General features: G+C 36.2%; 1 protein-coding gene across 8 annotated transcripts in view; it reads left to right on the top strand.

Moving 5' to 3' along the window:
* cacna1db (calcium voltage-gated channel subunit alpha1 Db) overlaps window positions 1-19,043 on the top strand; it is a 78,280-nt gene that overhangs the window by 26,727 nt on the left and 32,510 nt on the right. For 7 of the 8 annotated variants that reach the window (XM_089119242.1, XM_089119245.1, XM_089119246.1 and 4 more), the window contains 14 exons: window positions 480-564; window positions 734-760; window positions 2,967-3,124; window positions 3,807-4,032; window positions 5,778-5,985; window positions 6,240-6,360; window positions 8,124-8,235; window positions 8,312-8,357; window positions 12,128-12,185; window positions 12,277-12,409; window positions 15,787-15,916; window positions 17,242-17,301; window positions 17,459-17,565; window positions 17,649-17,736. In XM_089119242.1, coding sequence (XP_088975368.1) covers window positions 480-564; window positions 734-760; window positions 2,967-3,124; window positions 3,807-4,032; window positions 5,778-5,985; window positions 6,240-6,360; window positions 8,124-8,235; window positions 8,312-8,357; window positions 12,128-12,185; window positions 12,277-12,409; window positions 15,787-15,916; window positions 17,242-17,301; window positions 17,459-17,565; window positions 17,649-17,736 — 1,559 coding nt within the window. The remainder of the gene's footprint in view (window positions 1-479; window positions 565-733; window positions 761-2,966; window positions 3,125-3,806; window positions 4,033-5,777; window positions 5,986-6,239; window positions 6,361-8,123; window positions 8,236-8,311; window positions 8,358-12,127; window positions 12,186-12,276; window positions 12,410-15,786; window positions 15,917-17,241; window positions 17,302-17,458; window positions 17,566-17,648; window positions 17,737-19,043) is intronic. The other variant, XM_089119243.1, reaches the window with a different exon arrangement.

Below are 19,043 nucleotides of genomic sequence, written 5' to 3'. Positions count from 1 at the left end.
AATATTTTTTTACTCTAAAATTATGATAAAATCAAAGTCATAAATGTTCCAAATTTGAAGTTGATATCGCAAAAATTTATTTTGTTTAGGTGTAGTACCAAAAATAGCCACCGGGTGCCATTGAATTCCATTGAATTTAGTTAAAAAAAAAATACTTGTCATGCTCTTGTCATAAATTCATCAATTACTCTTCCTACATAATTTATAACACAAAACAGGGGTAGAATATTTATTTAGAAGTCTTAGACCTTTCCAACAATATATAATTTGTCATAATTGGATTAGGATTTAATAGAAATATATAGTGAAGTAAAGTTAGGCGTCCTGATAGCGGGACGGTGACAGTTAAGGGGTTAAAATAGGGCCCAAAGTCTCAATTTAAAAGGATGTAAGCTCAAATCTCCCCAGTGTTCGATGGCGTGTAACTCGCTCTGCATCACAGTAGTGTAAAAGGCTCTCTTGTACTCATGTCTCTGCAGCAAGTGTGCCCATAAGCGAGAACGAATCTGTGAACACGGAGAGCCCAGAAGAGAATGAGAAGATCTTCTGCTGTGGACGCGTCTGGTAAGCAAGCCAATTTTACATCTAATCATAAAGCTCAAAGTTTTTCACACACTTTTGTATCTGCAGTGCACAAATGCCCAGCTCTTGTATCTTTATTTCTAATATTAGCCAAGTTTTCCGTCAGCGTGTAGCGTGGCATGAAGTGATGCCATTTTTTTCACTTTTTCAGTCAGAAATTGTCAAAGTCGAAGTTCAGGTCAGTATCTCAGTGTGTGTTCAGAGCTGAAGTCCGCTCCAGTCTTGCATGTGTGTTTGCTGTCGTCTTATTGATGTCATTTCACCTCATCATTTTGCATGTCGGTGTATACGTGCGCTTTGATGCTTGCGGTTTATGTTGTGTTTGAAATGAACAAATTCACGGGCGTTGCATTTTATTACAGTTTTTTACAGTCGCTAGGACACATTTCTCAATACTTGAGTCTCTTTTACAAAACTCTTCTGGCATAGTAGCTCAAAATGCACTAAAACTACAAAATCACTTTATACATGTTTCAAATCAACACATTCTTGCATAACACTAGCAAAGGCTGACTGCCAACACACACACTTTGTCACCCTGTTTAGCATTCACTGTTACTAGAATGAATTACACACACTCATGTACGCCAGATGTACGTACGTTTGCGAATGGCCAAGACCAGTGGTGTAGTGCAGGGTATACGCAGGTATACGGCGTATACCCACTTCCTTTTCAGTCGGCATTGCGTATACCCACTTCTAAATCCCCTCTGATGCGCATCATTTAGTTGCTAATCCAATTTCGTGAATAAAAAAAACACCCCGGTAGAGTTGTACCCGTAATATTAACTCTAATTTGTTGCTGCAATGATTCTCCCGTCGCGACGATAACTGACCTTCTCATCTGATCTGCTTCAGCACTCACCTGCTCGTCAATATCAAAATGTTCGTGAGACCAATCAAAGAATGCAGGATTTTTGTTCATAGAAGCGCGAGCTGAGCGCGAATCCCAACGCGACGCTTCACTTTAGTTAACGACAGTGCGAGATAAGATGCAAGTAGCTCAAATTTACGTCTGTTTTTCAATAGACGTTTTAAATGACCTACAGAAATAATCAGTTTGATTAAAGGCAGTGGAAATTACAAGCTCAATTTAACAACACAAGCACCCTATTAAATATATTGCCATTATTATTGTATAAATATATTTGTATAACATTTTTTCGAATGTGTTTTACTTGTCTGCGTTTGCGCCAATTGCATCATTTAGCCAGAGGGTGGCGACAAGTGACTGTCTTTTTGAGTGAGCAATTGAACCATTAATTAAATTAACAGATTAGTCCAAAAAACATTGATTAATTTAGGAAAGAAAAGTCGCTGAAACTGGAACTGATTCTCATGTTTAAGAATCTGATCAAATAGGCTACTTCATGCTTTTAAAGCTATTGTTGTCAATTTTTTTGGCCATCAAAACACCCTAAAATGCTCATTTCGAGATCAGGAAAATCTAAATTTTCTCGGGGGGGCATGCCCCCGAACCCCCCTAACAATAAGCAGCGCTGATCTCTCTTCCGGCTTAATAATACCAGTCACAGCGCCAAATAAACATGAATGAGCATCTGAAAGTGTGTTGAAGATCGAGTACAACTTATCCAAATCCGTATCATGTCACATTGATTCACTCAATCTGCGTTTCAACCGTGGAAAGACGTCAGTTAAACAGCTTGTAATCAATGTATCGTCATATTTACCTCAGAAAACCCACATAAACTCGTTAGTCAGCTAGAAAAAATAACTCTAGAGAGGAGCATTTTGCTAAATATATACACCATATTACATATGCATTATAATCTTAATGTTCTTCAATATTTAATGCATATTTGAATAAATCTGGCAAGTTTTTATGACAGCCACCATTTAAATGTTTATATTACATATAATCTTCTTATTATAAAAATAAATAAAAGTGTAATTTAAGTGTTTGTATAGCTACAAAACAGTTCATTATTACCTTCATATTAGGCTAATGAAGCCTATAGGCTACAACTGACTCCCATAGTTTACAGCATTAATTAAGAGATTTGATTCCCTTGAGGAAAATGTCCATTTATTGCAACTGATATCCAAAATTATCGATATTGAATCGAATTGTAATTGAAATCGAATCGAATTGTGAAATTTGTCTCAATACCCAGCCCTACTATTGTACATGTGCACATTGGCATGTCGTGGTAGCTTTGGCGGTTGTTGTGTCGAAATGAGAAAATAATTAAATTAATTTGAAAGATGTAGTCATTGAATGTGCCACAGCTCAGGCCACATACACTTCTGTTGTGTTCAATGCGTGAAGAGTTTTGAAAAAGTGACCCGAGTGTTGAGAAATGTGTCCTAGGGACTGTAGATGTTTGACTCACAGTGCTGGCGATCGCTTCTCTTCTCTGCAGCCGCTGGCGATGCTGGAACCGCTTCTGTCGCAGGAAGTGCAGAGCTGTGGTGAAGTCCACCATCTTCTATTGGCTGGTGATCCTGCTGGTGTTCCTCAACACACTCACGATATCATCCGAGCATTATAACCAGGCCGACTGGCTCACAGAGGTCCAGGGTGAGCGAGGAACACGGCACACACTCACTCAAACCAACTCCGCTTTACGGAGGCGGTGCTTGTACAAAACAGAATTTGATTGGCTGTTGTTTTCTTGATAGTGTAAGTGACGTTTGTTTATTTATTATCTTTGAAAAATGTGTCATATTAGTGTATTTTTTTAGGGCTGTGCAAAAATTAATTGCGATTAATCGCATCCAAAATAAAAGTCTGTGTTTACATAATATATTTGTGTGTGTGCTGTATATAATTATTTTGTATATATAAATACACACACATGCATGTATATATTTAAGAAAATGTGTTATTCATATATAAAATATTTATATTTATATAATATAGATTATGTATTTTTATATATATACACAGAATTTAAGCGCAAATAATTCTTAAATATATACATGCATGCATAGGTATTTATTTATACAAAATAATTATATACAGCACACACAAATATATTATGTAAACACAGACTTTTATTTTGGATGCGATTAATCGCAATTAATTTTTGCACAGCCCTAGTATTTTTACATTAAAATAAGCATTAAACATAAAACTGATAACCTTCTCCCCATATCAGAACGCCACTGCTTTTGTCAGAAAACACCGGAGGTTTGTCGATAAAAAAAAAGGGTAAAGCTCAATTTCTGAATGGTGTCAGAACTGACGTGTTTGTCTGCAGATGTGGCTAATAAGGTGTTGTTGGCCCTGTTCACGTGTGAGATGCTGATAAAGATGTACAGTCTGGGGCTTCAGGCGTACTTCGTGTCGCTCTTCAACCGCTTCGACTGCTTCGTGGTTTGCGGAGGCATCGTGGAGACGATCCTCGTGGAGTTCGAGATCATGTCTCCGCTCGGCATCTCTGTGTTTCGCTGCGTTCGGCTCCTCAGGATCTTTAAAGTCACACGGTGAGAGACAGGTCACATGATCAGATGCCTTCATATCATGCTGTGATTACCGACGACTGCGATCCGAGTCGCTCACGTGTATCTGTGGCAATACATTGTATGGGTCAAAACTATTGATTTTTCTTTTATGCCAAAAATCATTAGGATATTAGATAAAGATCATTGAGTCCACATGTCATGCAAACAAGAAACTGCTTCCAACCACAGCTCACACACACAACTGTATACTCACACTAATGAAATAATATTAATAATATCCAGGGGTGATTCTAGGATTTTCCTTTTAGGGGGGCTTAGCCCCCAATGAGGGTATGATTTAAAAAAAATTAAATAAAAAAGTTTAATTTAGGGTCTAATGCTCACTTTCATTACCATGCAATTGCAGGGTTTTCTAATCACTGTAGTCCTGGATTTAAGTTGCGGTAGTTAGGGGGGTTCGGGGTTTCCCCGAGAAAATTTTGAATTCTCTGAACTATTATGTCCATTTTATACGGAGGCGTATTGCATTCACTTGAAGAAAAAAAATCTACTCTGTTTTTCTGAATTAATGAGTTAATTTTTCATGAGAAAAAAAATATTTTGCTCTGTTTTTCTGAATTAATGAGTTAATTTTTCATGAGAAAAAAAATATTTTGCTCTGTTTTTCTGAATTAATGAGTTAATTTTTCATGGAATTTTTTTCATGAAAATTTTTCAAAAAAACTTTTTTTCTCACGAAAAATTAACTCATTAATTCAGAAAAACAGCAAAAAAACAATTCTCATGAAAAATTAACTCATTAATTCAGAAAAACAGCAAAAAAAAATTCTCATGAAAAATTAACTCATTAATTCAGAAAAACAGAGCAAAAAATTTGTTTCTCATGAAAAATTAACTCATTAATTCAGAAAAACAGAGCAGTTTTTTTTCTTCAAGTGAATGCAATACGCCTCCGTAATTTTAAGATGTTTTGAAGGCATTTTTTGTTTGTTTGTTGATAAAACCATGTCAGTGGGCAGCTGATTATTATTCTCTCCTCATCAGCATCACAATCTTTTTCTCTTTGTTTTTCTCTTGCCCTCTTGATAATAGGCTTTTCATTTTTGTTTTGTACTTCTCTGTCATCTCAAATATTCTGACATTGACGAGCAGTGACAGACCAATGGGCTCAGATGAACACACGCACAATTTCCTCTCTTTTTGACGCGCTCTCTGCTCGGCGCCACTGATTTGAGATGTAGAACGCGCTGAATCTGATTAAAACAAGACTGAAGCGAACACGAATTTGTGTAGCATATTAATCACAAATTTTTAGGGGGGGCTAGGCATAAATTTAGCCCCCCTAAAAAGGGCCTAGTGACACCCCTGATAATATCTACATGGCAGTTTTTCCCTATGATATCGATGTGAAAATGCGGAGTGGCTTAGCGCTCACACAGCTTTTCAACGCAACGCGAGTTCCCTTGAAACGCTGTGTCATGACGCACTCATGCAGGGGCGTTCCCACAGCATCTTGTTTTCTGTTATGCAAGTTAATAACTAATGATCGTTGCAACGATTGGTCGATCGTTGTGAATCAATCAAAACTAACTTTAGCTGGATAATTATTTTATTCTAGAGCTGCTAAAAGCCTAAAGAATCTGTTATTACTGTAAAGCGGATTTGAAACCATCGCCGTAAGCGCTGTGTATATATATATATATATATATATATATGAAGGAGACTTGACTTTGTGCTTGTTGTATCAATTCTCTCTCTGTGTGCAGGCACTGGGCGTCTCTGAGTAATCTGGTGGCTTCTCTGTTGAACTCCATGAAGTCGATCGCGTCTCTGCTGCTGTTGCTCTTCCTCTTCATCATCATCTTCAGTTTGCTCGGCATGCAGCTCTTCGGCGGGAAGTTCAACTTCGACGAGACCGTTACTAAACGAAGCACTTTTGACAACTTCCCTCAAGCCCTGCTGACTGTGTTTCAGGTGTGTGTGTGCACATATATACACACACACTGCTTGCTCAAAGTACAGGCGTTATAGAGTGAAACGCTCGTGTTCTGCCCCTACCTAAATAAATAAACAAAACAAACACATGGTATTATTAATTGTACTGTGCTGTTCTTTTAAAGTCTCACGGAATACCTTGCAAATATGAACACTATCATCATAAATGACCATTTTTAGATGCTACTGTCTGGGTCAAACACACTTCATTGTTCAGCTGTGTTTGTCCTCAGATCCTGACGGGTGAGGACTGGAATACAGTGATGTATGATGGGATCATGGCGTATGGAGGACCCTCTTCCTCAGGCATGCTCGTGTGCATCTACTTCATCATCCTCTTCATCTGTGGGAACTGTATCTTTTCTTGTGTTCAGCACATTTATGACTAAAATACCTCACTGTCTTCAGACTGTGGAACTGAACAAAGCCAAACACAACCAGTCAAAAGTTCGAAACAAAATGTTTCTTTTTCAATGGTTCAATTGTTCACACGAGGACCCTTAAAGACACAACACCCTAAAATGTGCTTATTAATACAGTATTAATACTATTATTAATTAGTATTAAAAATTTAGACTTAGTTTACTAGAGTAGAGTAGAGCAGATGTCCATTTAAGGGTACCGTGTCAATGCCAAGCTGTTGCACATCTAAAGGTAAACTGGTAACACTACATGCTAATAATCAGTAGTTAAGCATGAGTAAACAGTTAATTCATCATTCATAAAGCATTAATAAGCAGTTTATAAATACAGCTATAAATGCTTTCTTAATTTGTAATTTGTTTAATGATTGTATTTTCATTCTTTATTAATGATCAATTTATCATTTCTAAATGAAGAATTGCATTTTTTATAAGAGTTGTCAGTGGTTCATAAGATTACTTCGAGCAAGTAAGTAAATGACGTACGTTCATGCATCTTATTATTCAGACATTTAGTGATGTTAGTGTGTTAATGAATGCTTTATTGACGTGTTTATGCTGTAATTCGGGGTTAATTCAGGTAGTTATAAAGCATTTATTAGTGGTCCGTTAACTATGTGTGTGAGCTCATCTAAAGCGAGGACAGTTCATGCCTTGTAAAGCATTTATAAAGGAGATTTAAAGACTGTTAAATATTTCTATGATCTGTATCTTTATTTGTGTATGTATTTCTATTTGTTTGTATTTTAATGTGTGGTGTTTGTTACATTTTAATGTTTAGAAGATTGATGCGCCTTTAAATCTCCTTTATAAATGCTTTACAAGGCATGAAGTCCTCACTTTAGATCAGCTCACAAACATAGTTAACGGACCACTACTAAATACTTTATAACTACCTGTATTTACTACAGTTACTTACACTTTCTAAGTGATCTTATGAATGACTGACAGTGGTTTGTAAATAATGTTATACTTCATTTAGAAATGATTAATTGATCATTAACAAAGTATGAAAATACTATTACTAAACGGATTATGGATATGCTTCTAAATTAAGAAAAAAACATTTATAGCTGTATTTATTTATAAACTGCTTATTAATGTCTATTATTGCTTTATTAATGATGAGTCAACTGTTTACGCATGTTTAACTAATGATTAATAGCGTGCAGGCACTCAAAAAAGGATTTCTTTTTTATTTGGTTCACTTTATTTAAAGATTTATTTAATTCATATTTGGATTTAGCGCAGTTGATCGGGTTTCTCATTCAAACACGTTACATTGACTTGGAACGGATACTCTTTGGTTTAACTCAATGTTTTCATCTTGAAAAACATGCTAGATACCTATAATCTATATCAACCTATATCTCACCTCAATGCAAATGAACGACAGTAAATGCAGTGTACCAAATGCACAGTATTCAACATGAAATATAAAGAGGGATCTGACGTCTTATTCGGTTTTCTCCAGGAGGAGAATCTTAAAAGCATGATTTGGGTTAAACTTTATTTTAATCATTGTTATATATTTAAGTACTGAGTAATAATAATTAACAGCATGTACTTACTATAGGGTTTTGGTTGAGGGTTAATTGCACACATAATTTACCACACTGTAAAATAAAATAAAAAGTAGCACATCAGCTTTGATAACACAGGAAACATGGACACATTCTTAACACATGTGATCAGACATCTTACTGAACGTGTTCTTGGCCATCGCTGTGGATAACCTGGCCGACGCTGAGAGCCTGAACTCGGCCCAGAAAGAGGAGGAGAAGAGGAACAAGAGGAGGAAGAGCAGGTAACACTCGTCTCTGATGATGACCTCACACACTGAGTGCTGATGTCTGCTAACACACCGACGGTGTTTTGTGCAGGAGTATGAGCATATTCAAGAGAGACGCTGACGAGGGAAACATTAAGGTGAGTGATATTTATATGCATGACATGAACATTATCATATTATGATATTGAACAGCTGACTTACACGCTGTAAAAAGTGATCAGGTGACTTAACTTTAAAAACAATTGAGGAAACCCGTTGCCTTAAAATTATTAAGTAAATAATCTTCATGCTTAATCGCAAAAAATTAAGTAATGTGAAATTGTCAAGTTCACAACTTAATTTTTACAATTAAACATTACGTTTATTTACTTAATAGTTTTAAGTCTTTGGGTTTACTGAATTTTTTAAATTGAACTTGAACACTTTTTACTTTAGTCTTGTTTTCCAGTACTTTTACTTGAGTAAGACAATTACTTAGTAAGGCATTGAAAAATAGGCATTTTTTAAAGAAAAATATATCAAAATGAAGTGAATTTATGCTTAAAATAAGAAAAAAATATCTTCATATGTCCAGGTGAGTTCTCTTTTCATGTAATTTGTTCTCGTTTCCTGTGTTCCCATTTCTTGTGTGTTTCCATGGTTACTCATTTGTTAAATGATTAGTCCCCACCAGTGTCTTGTTTTACTCCTCATTATTCTGCGTATTTAAACCCTCCACAGTTTGTAACTCAGTGTCCTCTGTTGTCTGACCTACGTTATATTTTCTCCTACTATTGAATTTTAAAATTAATATTTGTATAACGTTTTTTGTTTGTAAAACTACTGGAATTATATCCATCTACTTTCTTTATCATCACTGTCCTACAATATTGAAAAATTCTTGAATCAAGAAGGAAAATTACTTATGGATTTTGGAAGGAGGTAAAGTGTCTTAACAAATGTAGTATACCACCCCCTTGCACTGTAGATGGTGTATCAGGGGTTGAGAATATTGCAGAGATGTGGAGACAGCACTATATGACCTTGTTTAATTGTGTTAAAAGTGATATTTATATGTCTGACAATATTGAGTGTGCTGATTTTAAGGCAATTTCTTCACATGAGGTATCATGCACTATAAATAAGTTAGCAGATAATAAAGCAAGTGGGTTGGATCACATCACTGCTGAGCACATTAAATATGCCAGCATGAGGTTAGCCCCCCTACTTGGTATATGTTTTAATTCTTTTTTAATTCATGGCTTCCTTCCGGACTCAATGATATCTGTTTTGCTTGTGCCGGTGATCAAGGATAAGTCTGGTAAGGTTGGTTGCTCTGATAACTACAGACCAATAGCCCTTGCCAGTGTACTGTCTAAAGTTTTTGAAAGCATCCTGTTGAGCAGAGTTGTGGACGTCATCACCTCTACTGACAATCAATTTGGTTTTAAACCAAAACATGGCACAGATATGGCCATATTTTCCTTAAAGGAAATTGTTAATACGTATAGAGATAAGAACTCCTCAGTTTTAATGAGTTTTATTGATGCCTCAAAAGCTTTTGACCGTGTCAATCATTATAAGTTATTTGACAAAATGAGTAAGAGAGGTGTTTCTAAATGTATTGTGAGAATTCTGTCCTTCTGGTATGCCAACCAGTCAATGTGTATAAAATGGGGTCACTGTGTTTCTGCCCCTTTTGGGGTCAGGAACGGGGTCAGACAAGGTGGAATCCTCTCCCCTTTTCTTTTTAATATGTATGTTGATGAGCTCTCTGTCTGCTTGAATCTGTGTAACACCGGGTGTATGATAGGTAACACCTTAGTGAATCATATCATGTACGCGGATGATCTTGTTGTCTTCAGTCCTAGCAGTGCTGGCCTTCAACAGCTTCTTAATGTTTGCTCTGAATATGGAATTGCTCATGACATGAAATTTAATACAGACAAGAGTGCGGTGATGATTTGCAGAACTAAGGATGACAAATGTCAAATGTTTCCTACTTTTAAATTGGCAGGTAATTCCTTGATAGTTTTGAGCAAATATAAGTATCTTGGGCATTTTATTACAGACCAGTTGAAGGATGACCTTGACGTTTATAGGCAATGCCGCTCTTTATATGCTCAGGCGAATAGTTTGGCTCGCAAGTTTGGTGGATGCACAGATAGAGTGAAAGTTGCTTTGTTCAGAGCTTACTGCACTCCTCTCTACACTGCCCACTTGTGGTCTAGTTTCAGCAAAGCCAGCTTGCATAAAATTCAGGTAGCTTACAATGATGCTTTGAGAATTCTGCTGAGAAGACCACGCTGGTGTAGCGCCAGTGAGATGTTTGTGGCGGCAGGTGTTAATACCCTGCAAGCCACATTGAGAAATTTCATGTACAAATTTATATGTCGGTTGAATAACTCAGAGAATTATATAATTGTGGCTTTGACCAATATCAAATTTAGCACTACACGGTATGTGTCTAAGTTATGGAAGCATTGGTATATTTGTCTCCTTTGAAGTATGTATTTTATTGTGTGTATTGTCTTATCTGTCTGTCTTTTTTATCTGGACCGGTGAGTCTGTAATAAAGTCTATTATTATTATTATTATGGCATGAAGAAAAATGTATTAAAGTAAGTTTATACTTATACAAGAAAAAATATCTGCCAATGAAGTCCTAATTTTAATTTTACATTTTTTTCTTTGAATTAAGTTGATTTTTCTGACCCCACTGGCAGTTTGTTTTAAGCATAAACTTCAGTAAGTAATTTTGCTTTTCAACAGAATGTATCTTGATTTATTGGCCCCCTGAAATCAAAATGTGAGTCTTTTTGCTTTTATTATGAATACGTCAGCCTTAAGTTCATGCTTCCAAAACAATGACAAAATTCACATTTCGGAGATGGGACGCATTTCCTGGGACGGAAACTAAACGCTATTGGCTGTTTGAAAAGGGGGAGGAGCCGTTCAGTATGCCCCGCCTTAGCTTCCTGTTTCAGTGGAAATTACATCAATGCATTAAACAAGCGCGTCCCAAGGCACTTCAGTGGGGCTTTAAAGGAGTAGTTCACTTTTCAAAAAACTTTTGCTGATAATTTACTCACCCCCGTGTCATCAAGATGTCCATGTCTTTCTTTCTTCAGTCGAAAAGAAATTAAGGTTTTTGATGAAAACTTTCCAGGATTTTCTCCATATAATGGACTTCAATGGGGTCCAAACGGTTCAAGGTCCAAAAGAGTTTCAGTGCAGCTTCAAAGGGCTTTAAACGACACCAGACGATGAATAAGGGTCTTATCAAGCGAAACGATCGCTCATTTAATAAATTAAATAAATAACAAAGTTTACGTTTTATAAGCTCAAATGCTCGCCTTGCTCTGTTCTGTGACGCGTGTTCATGACTCTCCTGTCCGAACTCGTTCTTTAAAATGAACGAATCTTTTTCCGAGTCAATTAGTTAATTTCGTTCGTTGAATCAACCAAATGAACCATTTACCATTTACAAAAAAAGATTTGTTCATTTTGATGAACGAGTTCGAACAGGAGAGTCACAAACGCGCATCACAGAACAGAGCAAGGCGAGCATTTGAGGTTATAAAACTTAAACTTTGTTATTTATTTATTAAATGAGCGATCGTTTCGCTTGATAAGACCCTTATTCATCGTCTGGTGTCGTTTAAAGCCCTTTGAACAGTTTGCAGTTTGTACTGAAACTCTCATTTGGACCTTGAACTGTTTGGTCCCCATTGAAGTCCATTATATGGAGAAAATCCTGGAATGTTTTCATCAAAAACCTTCATTTCTTTTCGACTGAAGAAAGAAAGACATGGACATCTTGAGTGACATGGGGGCGAGGAAATTATCAGCAGAAGCTCCTTTAAGAATGTTTAGATATTTGCTGAGTTTGGACATTATCTCCATCACTGAGGTGCTTTTGTTGCAGGCGTCTGTCGATCAGGAGGCCGATCAGGATCAGGCCGAGGAAATGACTGACTCTTGTGGTAAACCTCTAATAGTATTTACTCTCATCACTTGAGCTCTAGTGGATCAGCTGATCACTGTGTGTGTGTGTGTGTGTGTGTGTGTGTGTAGAGGAGGATGAGGAGCGAGAGCCCGTGGTGCCGTCGGGGCCGAGGCCTCAGAGACTGTCAGAGCTGAGTGTCAGAGAAAAGACTCCACCGATCCCAGAGGGAAGCGCCTTCTTCATCTTGAGCAACTCAAACCCGTATGTCACTTATACAAACCTTTAAAGGGGTCCTAAAATGCCCTTCGTACAAGATGTAAAACACGTCCCCAGAGTGTGTGTGTGTGAAGTTCTAGCTCAAAATACCCCACCGATATGTTTATATAGCATGTTAAAATTGTCGCTTTTTGAGGGTGAGCAAAAACACACAGTTGTTGTGTGTGTCCCTTTAAATGCAAATGAGCTGCTGCTCCCGGCGCAGGGGGCGGAGCTTCAAGAGCTCGTGTGTGTGTTAAAAGCTCTGACTACCTCACACACATAAACACTGAACATCTAAAAAAAACGTTTAGCCTTTTATGTTCAAACTGGAGTCGGACAAAAATGGGGAGACTCAAGAAGTGACAAACAGGACATTTCTGAATGGTTACTTGATGAATTTATGTGGAGTTAACTATCTTCAAGTCATTAATTGGCATATTCTGTCATGATAATCTATAAATCGCGTTCCCACTGGTGAGGTTTATTTACATTTTAGATAAATTTACATGAACTTCCGAGAGGAAGCTCATTAAAAAGTGATTTCTGTAAAAGAAAATCTCTCCCTTTGCTTTGCAGATGTTGCACAACGTTATACACTAACTAAAGTTGTAAAAGAGAAATCATGATCATCCACGCCTATAAAGGGATAGTTCACTCAGAAACGGGACTTGTTTTGCTCACCCTCATTCCAAACCACCATGACTGTCTTTACATTTCCATTTATTCGTTTAATATTTTATTTACTTAGACACTTTTATTCAAAACGACAGAGCAACATCACAAGCAATTCATCATAAAAGCCAACAATATTTACATAACACAATGCCAAGTTTAAAATACAGTGGATATAAAAAGCACACCCCTGTTAAAACAGCATTTAATGTACAAAATTTAAACCTATGCAATAACGCATAAAACCAAACACATTTCAGAGAAAAAAAAGAGTTGGAATAACTAACTGCATATGTGTGTTACAGCACACAGTGTGTATGGCACATCTCGACTTGGGAATATTGATATTATATCAATATAAGTATTTTTTGCGAAAAGTTCTAGATCTGTTAAATTGCGAGGGCATCTCATGATGCATCTTCTATACCTTCCGGTCGACCACCATGGGACCTTATTTGGGAAAAATATTGAATGGTAGTCAATGGCGAGAGACAACAAATATTTTGATCTGGTTTGAATTGTGCCCTCAATTACACATATGATGTTTGTCAATTTAAAAGATACATTTTAAAGTAAAGAAAGTCGCAGTTTGATGTAAAACCGTTGAGGTATAAGACTGTGAAAATACGTAATTACAAAGACTACAAACCCCAAAGGCGCACATTTTCTCTCAATGAATGAAGCTAACTTTACTGAGGCTAATGTCTGTCATTGTTTCTACAGTCTTACGTTATAATCGTAACGTTACGAGTGTTTTGTACCAGACTGCACACACACGAGCAGCGGATCTCACTCGTTGTTTCGCTTCCCGAGAGATGTAGTTCACAGAGTGATTTTCACATAAAACTAAATGTTGCTCTTCTGTTTTATGACAAACCGCGACGTTTTTGACTTTCGCAATTATCTTTTAAATTGACAAACATCATATGTGTAATTGAGGTCACAGTTCAGACGGAATAAAAAGATAAGTTGTCTCTCGCCATTGACTACCATTCATATTTTTTTCCGAAATAAGGTCCCATGAGCCGGAAGCGGAGGGGCGGGACTTAGGCTCTCTATAACGTGTAGATCTGGGCTCTGGTTGGGCCTTTTCCAAAACATTCATCTTTCTGTGCTCTTTTGTTGATTTAGATGTGTTTTGAATCTTAAGTTATATTACATACAATAAAATCATTCTATAGTCATTGAAATACGGTTAAAGTGCACTGCTAAATGTGCTGACGAACTAAAATATACTTTAATGTCATTTCTTTTGATACTTGTATGTCATGTATTTAAATTCCCCCTGTAGTCAATCATTTGATCCCTTAAATCTTATCTTTGATCAACAAAAATACACTTCATGCCTTAAAATATCTTGAGTACTCGACACCCTCGCCTCATTTAGTATGCGTGGTTATATGAATATGCAAATGAGTCCCGCCTCCACTCACTGGTTGACGATCACATGTTGATCTGATTGGTTACAAGGTGGTTTGTGACGTCAGAAAGCGTGTTTTTGAGACTGTCTTTGGTTCACTGCAGTTTTAAGGAGGAAATACTCAGTCCACTTATCAACTTACACATGGTTAAAGTGTATTAAAAACACCACATACACACATAAACCACATTAAAAGCTGGATTTACACCACACGGGGATTCTAAAATATATTTATTTTTAATGTAATATCCACACACTACAGTTAAAATTATAATACTTTTCATGTGCTTTAGTTTGTTAGTCAACACGTCAAAATTACAATGATTTAAAAATGAACCTTTGTCATTACAAAGTGCACTTTTTAAAAGTGGACAAGTGAAGTATACCTAAGTTATACGTTTATTTTACTAATATATCTGAAATATTGGCAACACTTTACAATAAGGTTCATTAGTTAACATTAGTAAATGCATTAACTAACGATGAGCAATGCATTAGTTTTACAGTGTTTATTAATCTTTGTTAATGTTAGTTGATATAAATACAGCTGTTCATTGCGTGTTCATGTTAGTTCACAGTGCATTAACTAATACAACCTATGATTTTTAATAACGTATTAGTAAATGTTGAAATTAATATTAACTAAGATTAATAAATGCTGAAGAAGTATTGTTCACATATTGTACATGTTAACTAATGAACCTTATTGTAAAGTGTTACCGAAATATTTAAAGTACACTAAAGCACATTCAATAAAATTAAGCACGCTTTTTTCATTTTCCCAAGGCTGAAGAACAAACTGAAGTAATTTTTCTGTTCACATCTGGAGCGTTTATGACACACTGGAGATGTAGGCTGTGTCCGAAATAGTGGACTATATAGTGAGCCCGCCATTTTGTAGTGCTGTCTGAATGTTTAATGATGATTATTATTCCCTATATAGTCCGCTCAATGTATCCCAGAATGCATTTTGAAAAGTAGTGTACAACCGATGGTCACTACCCCAAACCCTACATACCATCATGCATTGCGCTGATCGTAAAAAAGACGGACAGGCGACAGCAATGACGGAGAGACGATCGAGTAGTGTCCGAAAGTTTCTATTATGCCGGTGAGCTCACTATATAGTGCTCTACTACATAGGGGGTAGGGAGTAGCAGTTTGGGTGGAGATTTCGGACACAGCCTTATTCATTTTTTTGCATGTGTGCTTGACATCTTTTGCGTTTCCTCATTGCTCATTCTCACACACACACACACACACACACTGTTGTGGGTGTGTAACGCAGGATCCGTGTGGCGTGCCATCGGCTCATCAATCATCAGATCTTCACCAACCTCATCCTCATCTTCATCATGCTGAGCTCGGTCTCGCTGGCCGCCGAGGACCCCATCCGAAACTTCTCCGCCCGAAACATCGTAAGACCACGAGAAAACCACATCACCTGCTCTTTAATAGGAGAAAACACACAAATCATAGAATAATATGAACATGTCTTTCTAATTATGCAGCATCAGCTGTGATTTGTCACCTCATTTTCTTCTTGATCATATTTATTTCAGGTTTCGATAGTCCACTTTAGACATTCAACTTAACTCTCATTGGAGGATTTAATTGATTAAAAATAAATCAATTAAATTTAATTGATTACAAATAAAAATCGTGAAATATTATTCATCTGTTGTATGTGTAAATATAAAGTAAAGTGTAATTTATTCCTGTGATTTTCAGCATCATTACTCCAGTCTTCAGTGTCACATGATCCTTCACAAATCACTCTAATATGAGGATCTGATGATCAACAAACATTTATGATTATTATTGATAATTATTTACATTTTTATTTCAAGACTCTTTGATGAATATAAAGTTCAAAAGAAGATAATTTATTTTTAAAGGAGCTGTATGGAAGACATTTATTTCAAATAATCATGTCACTAGACATATAGAAATCATGTTCATTTCAAATACTTGTATATCAGTGACAGCAGTCGTCCAGCCAGGATATTGTCAATTATAAAGTGAAGTTGCAGAACTCAACTGTCATGTTGTGTTTTGGTCTGATGCTCCGCCCTCCACCGATTGACCAATCACGGAGTCAGTAGTGTTGCAGCATTCTGGTTGCCAACTCTGCTCTAGTTACCACAGCTGCAGATACAAACGTGTGGGATAAAAAAATGTTGGATCCTGCAGCCTTATCTGGCAACCTCGATACACCGCTCTACAGTAATTTGAAACTGATTGCAGTACCAGTTTTGGCCACAATCTTACATACAGCTCCTTTAAATAATCTTTTGTAAAGTCTTTAATGTATTTTTTGATCAATTTAATTCATCATTGATGAATAAAAGTATTGATTTTGTTTTATTAAAATAAAATAAAATAAATGTTCTTCTTGCTGACCCCAAAAACATTAAACATCTTTTGACTGGTAGTCGTATAGTCTGTTGAGGAGCTGACATTTCTATTAATACTCCACTGAGAGCTCGTTGACATGTCGGTGTACTTGAAGTTACTTGAATGTCTGAAGTAGTGTATAGAAATAGTTTTACTATATTTCACATAAACAGGATTTCACATTTTACAACTTCCTGCCATTTTTACATTTGTCTGTTAACTTAAACGGGCCTAAAGACACGAACGCTGTGAAACTGTGAGGATTATAGATGTGCTGTAGAAATCAAATAGACTTGAACTGACTCTGTTGTGGATTCTGGATTGAGTTTGTTGTGTCACGTTGCAGGTTCTGGGTTATTTAGACTACGCCTTCACCGCTATCTTTACAGTGGAGATCTTGCTGAAGGTAAAGACTCATGTCTTATTTCTACATGATTATTACCCTCTCACTTATTCCAGATACACAGATTATGCTTCACTAGTTCATTTCTTATTTGTGATTGTTGAGTTCGATATGAATTTGTGTTTGTGTGTAGTTGACTGGTGTGTGTTGTGCTCCTCAGATGACGGCGTTCGGCGCTTTCCTTCATAAAGGAGCGTTCTGCAGGAACTACTTTAATCTGCTGGATCTGCTGGTGGTCGGAGTGTCTCTCCTGTCCTTCGGGATACAGTACGTGTACAGTTCATGTCCTCCAGCACGTGTGTGTGTGTGTGTGTGTGCGCGCTCGTGTTCAACATGCGCTTTATCTGCAGGTCGTCGGCCATTTCAGTGGTGAAGATCTTGAGGATTCTGCGTGTGCTTCGCCCGCTGAGAGCAATCAACAGAGCCAAAGGACTCAAAGTCAGTCTATCTCCTTCCCTTACAGGTCACACGCCAAACATATCGTGCACAACTTCATTTATTTCAGTAATTCAACTTAAAAGGTGAAACTAATATATTTTATAGACTCATTACATGCAAAGTGAGATGAAAATGAAAAAATGTACAAGTAACGCATTACTAGTTACTTTAAAAAGTAATCTGATTACATAACTCGCATTACTTTACTAGTTACTTTAAATAGTAATCTGATTACCTAACTCGCATTACTTTACTAGTTACTTTAAATAGTAATCTGATCACATAACTCGCATTACTTTACTAGTTACTTTAAATAGTAATCTGATTACATAACTCGCATTACTTTACTAGTTACTTTAAATAGTAATCTGATTACATAACTCGCATTACTTTACTAGTTACTTTAAATAGTAATCTGATTACATTACATAACTCGCATTACTTCACTAGTTACTTTAAAAAGTAATCTGATTACCTAACTCGCATTACTTTACTAGTTACTTTAAAAAGTAATCTGATTATATTACACACATTACTTTACTAGTTACTTTAAAAAGTAGTCTGATTACCTAACTCGCATTACTTTAATAGTTACTTTATAAAGTAATCTGATTACCTAACTCGCATTACTTTACTAGTTACTTTAAATAGTAATCTGATTACATAACTCACATTACTTTACTAGTTACTTTAAAAAGTAATCTGATTACATTACACGCATTACTTTACTAGTTACTTTAAAAAGTAATCTGATTACCTAACTCGCATTACTTTACTAGTTACTTTAAAAAGTAATCTGATTACATAACACGCATTACTTTACTAGTTACTTTAAAAAGTAATCTGATTACATAACACGCATTACTTTACTAGTTACTTAAAAAAGTAATCTGATTACATAACACGCATTACTTTACTAGTTACTTTAAAAAGTAATCTGATTGCATAACTCGCATTACTTTGCTAGTTACTTTAAAAAGTAATCTGATTGCATAACTCGCATTACTTTGCTATTTACTTTAAAAAGTAATTTGATTGTATAACTCGCATTACTTTGCTAGTTACTTTAAAAAGTAATCTGATTACATAACACGCATTACTTTACTCGTTACTTTAAAAAGTAATCTGATTGCATAACTCGCATTACTTTGCTAGTTACTTTAAAAAGTAATCTGATTGCATAACTCGCATTACTTTGCTAGTTACTTTAAAAAGTAATCTGATTGCATAACTCGCATTACTTTGCTAGTTACATTAAAAAGTAATCTGATTGCATAACTCGCATTACTTTACTAGTTACTTTAAAA

This window comes from Pimephales promelas, chromosome 14 (genome assembly GCF_988280905.1).
Source record: "Pimephales promelas chromosome 14, fPimPro1.hap1.1, whole genome shotgun sequence".
Lineage (NCBI taxonomy): Eukaryota > Metazoa > Chordata > Actinopteri > Cypriniformes > Leuciscidae > Pimephales > Pimephales promelas.
This window is presented reverse-complemented; position numbering and strand designations above follow the sequence as displayed.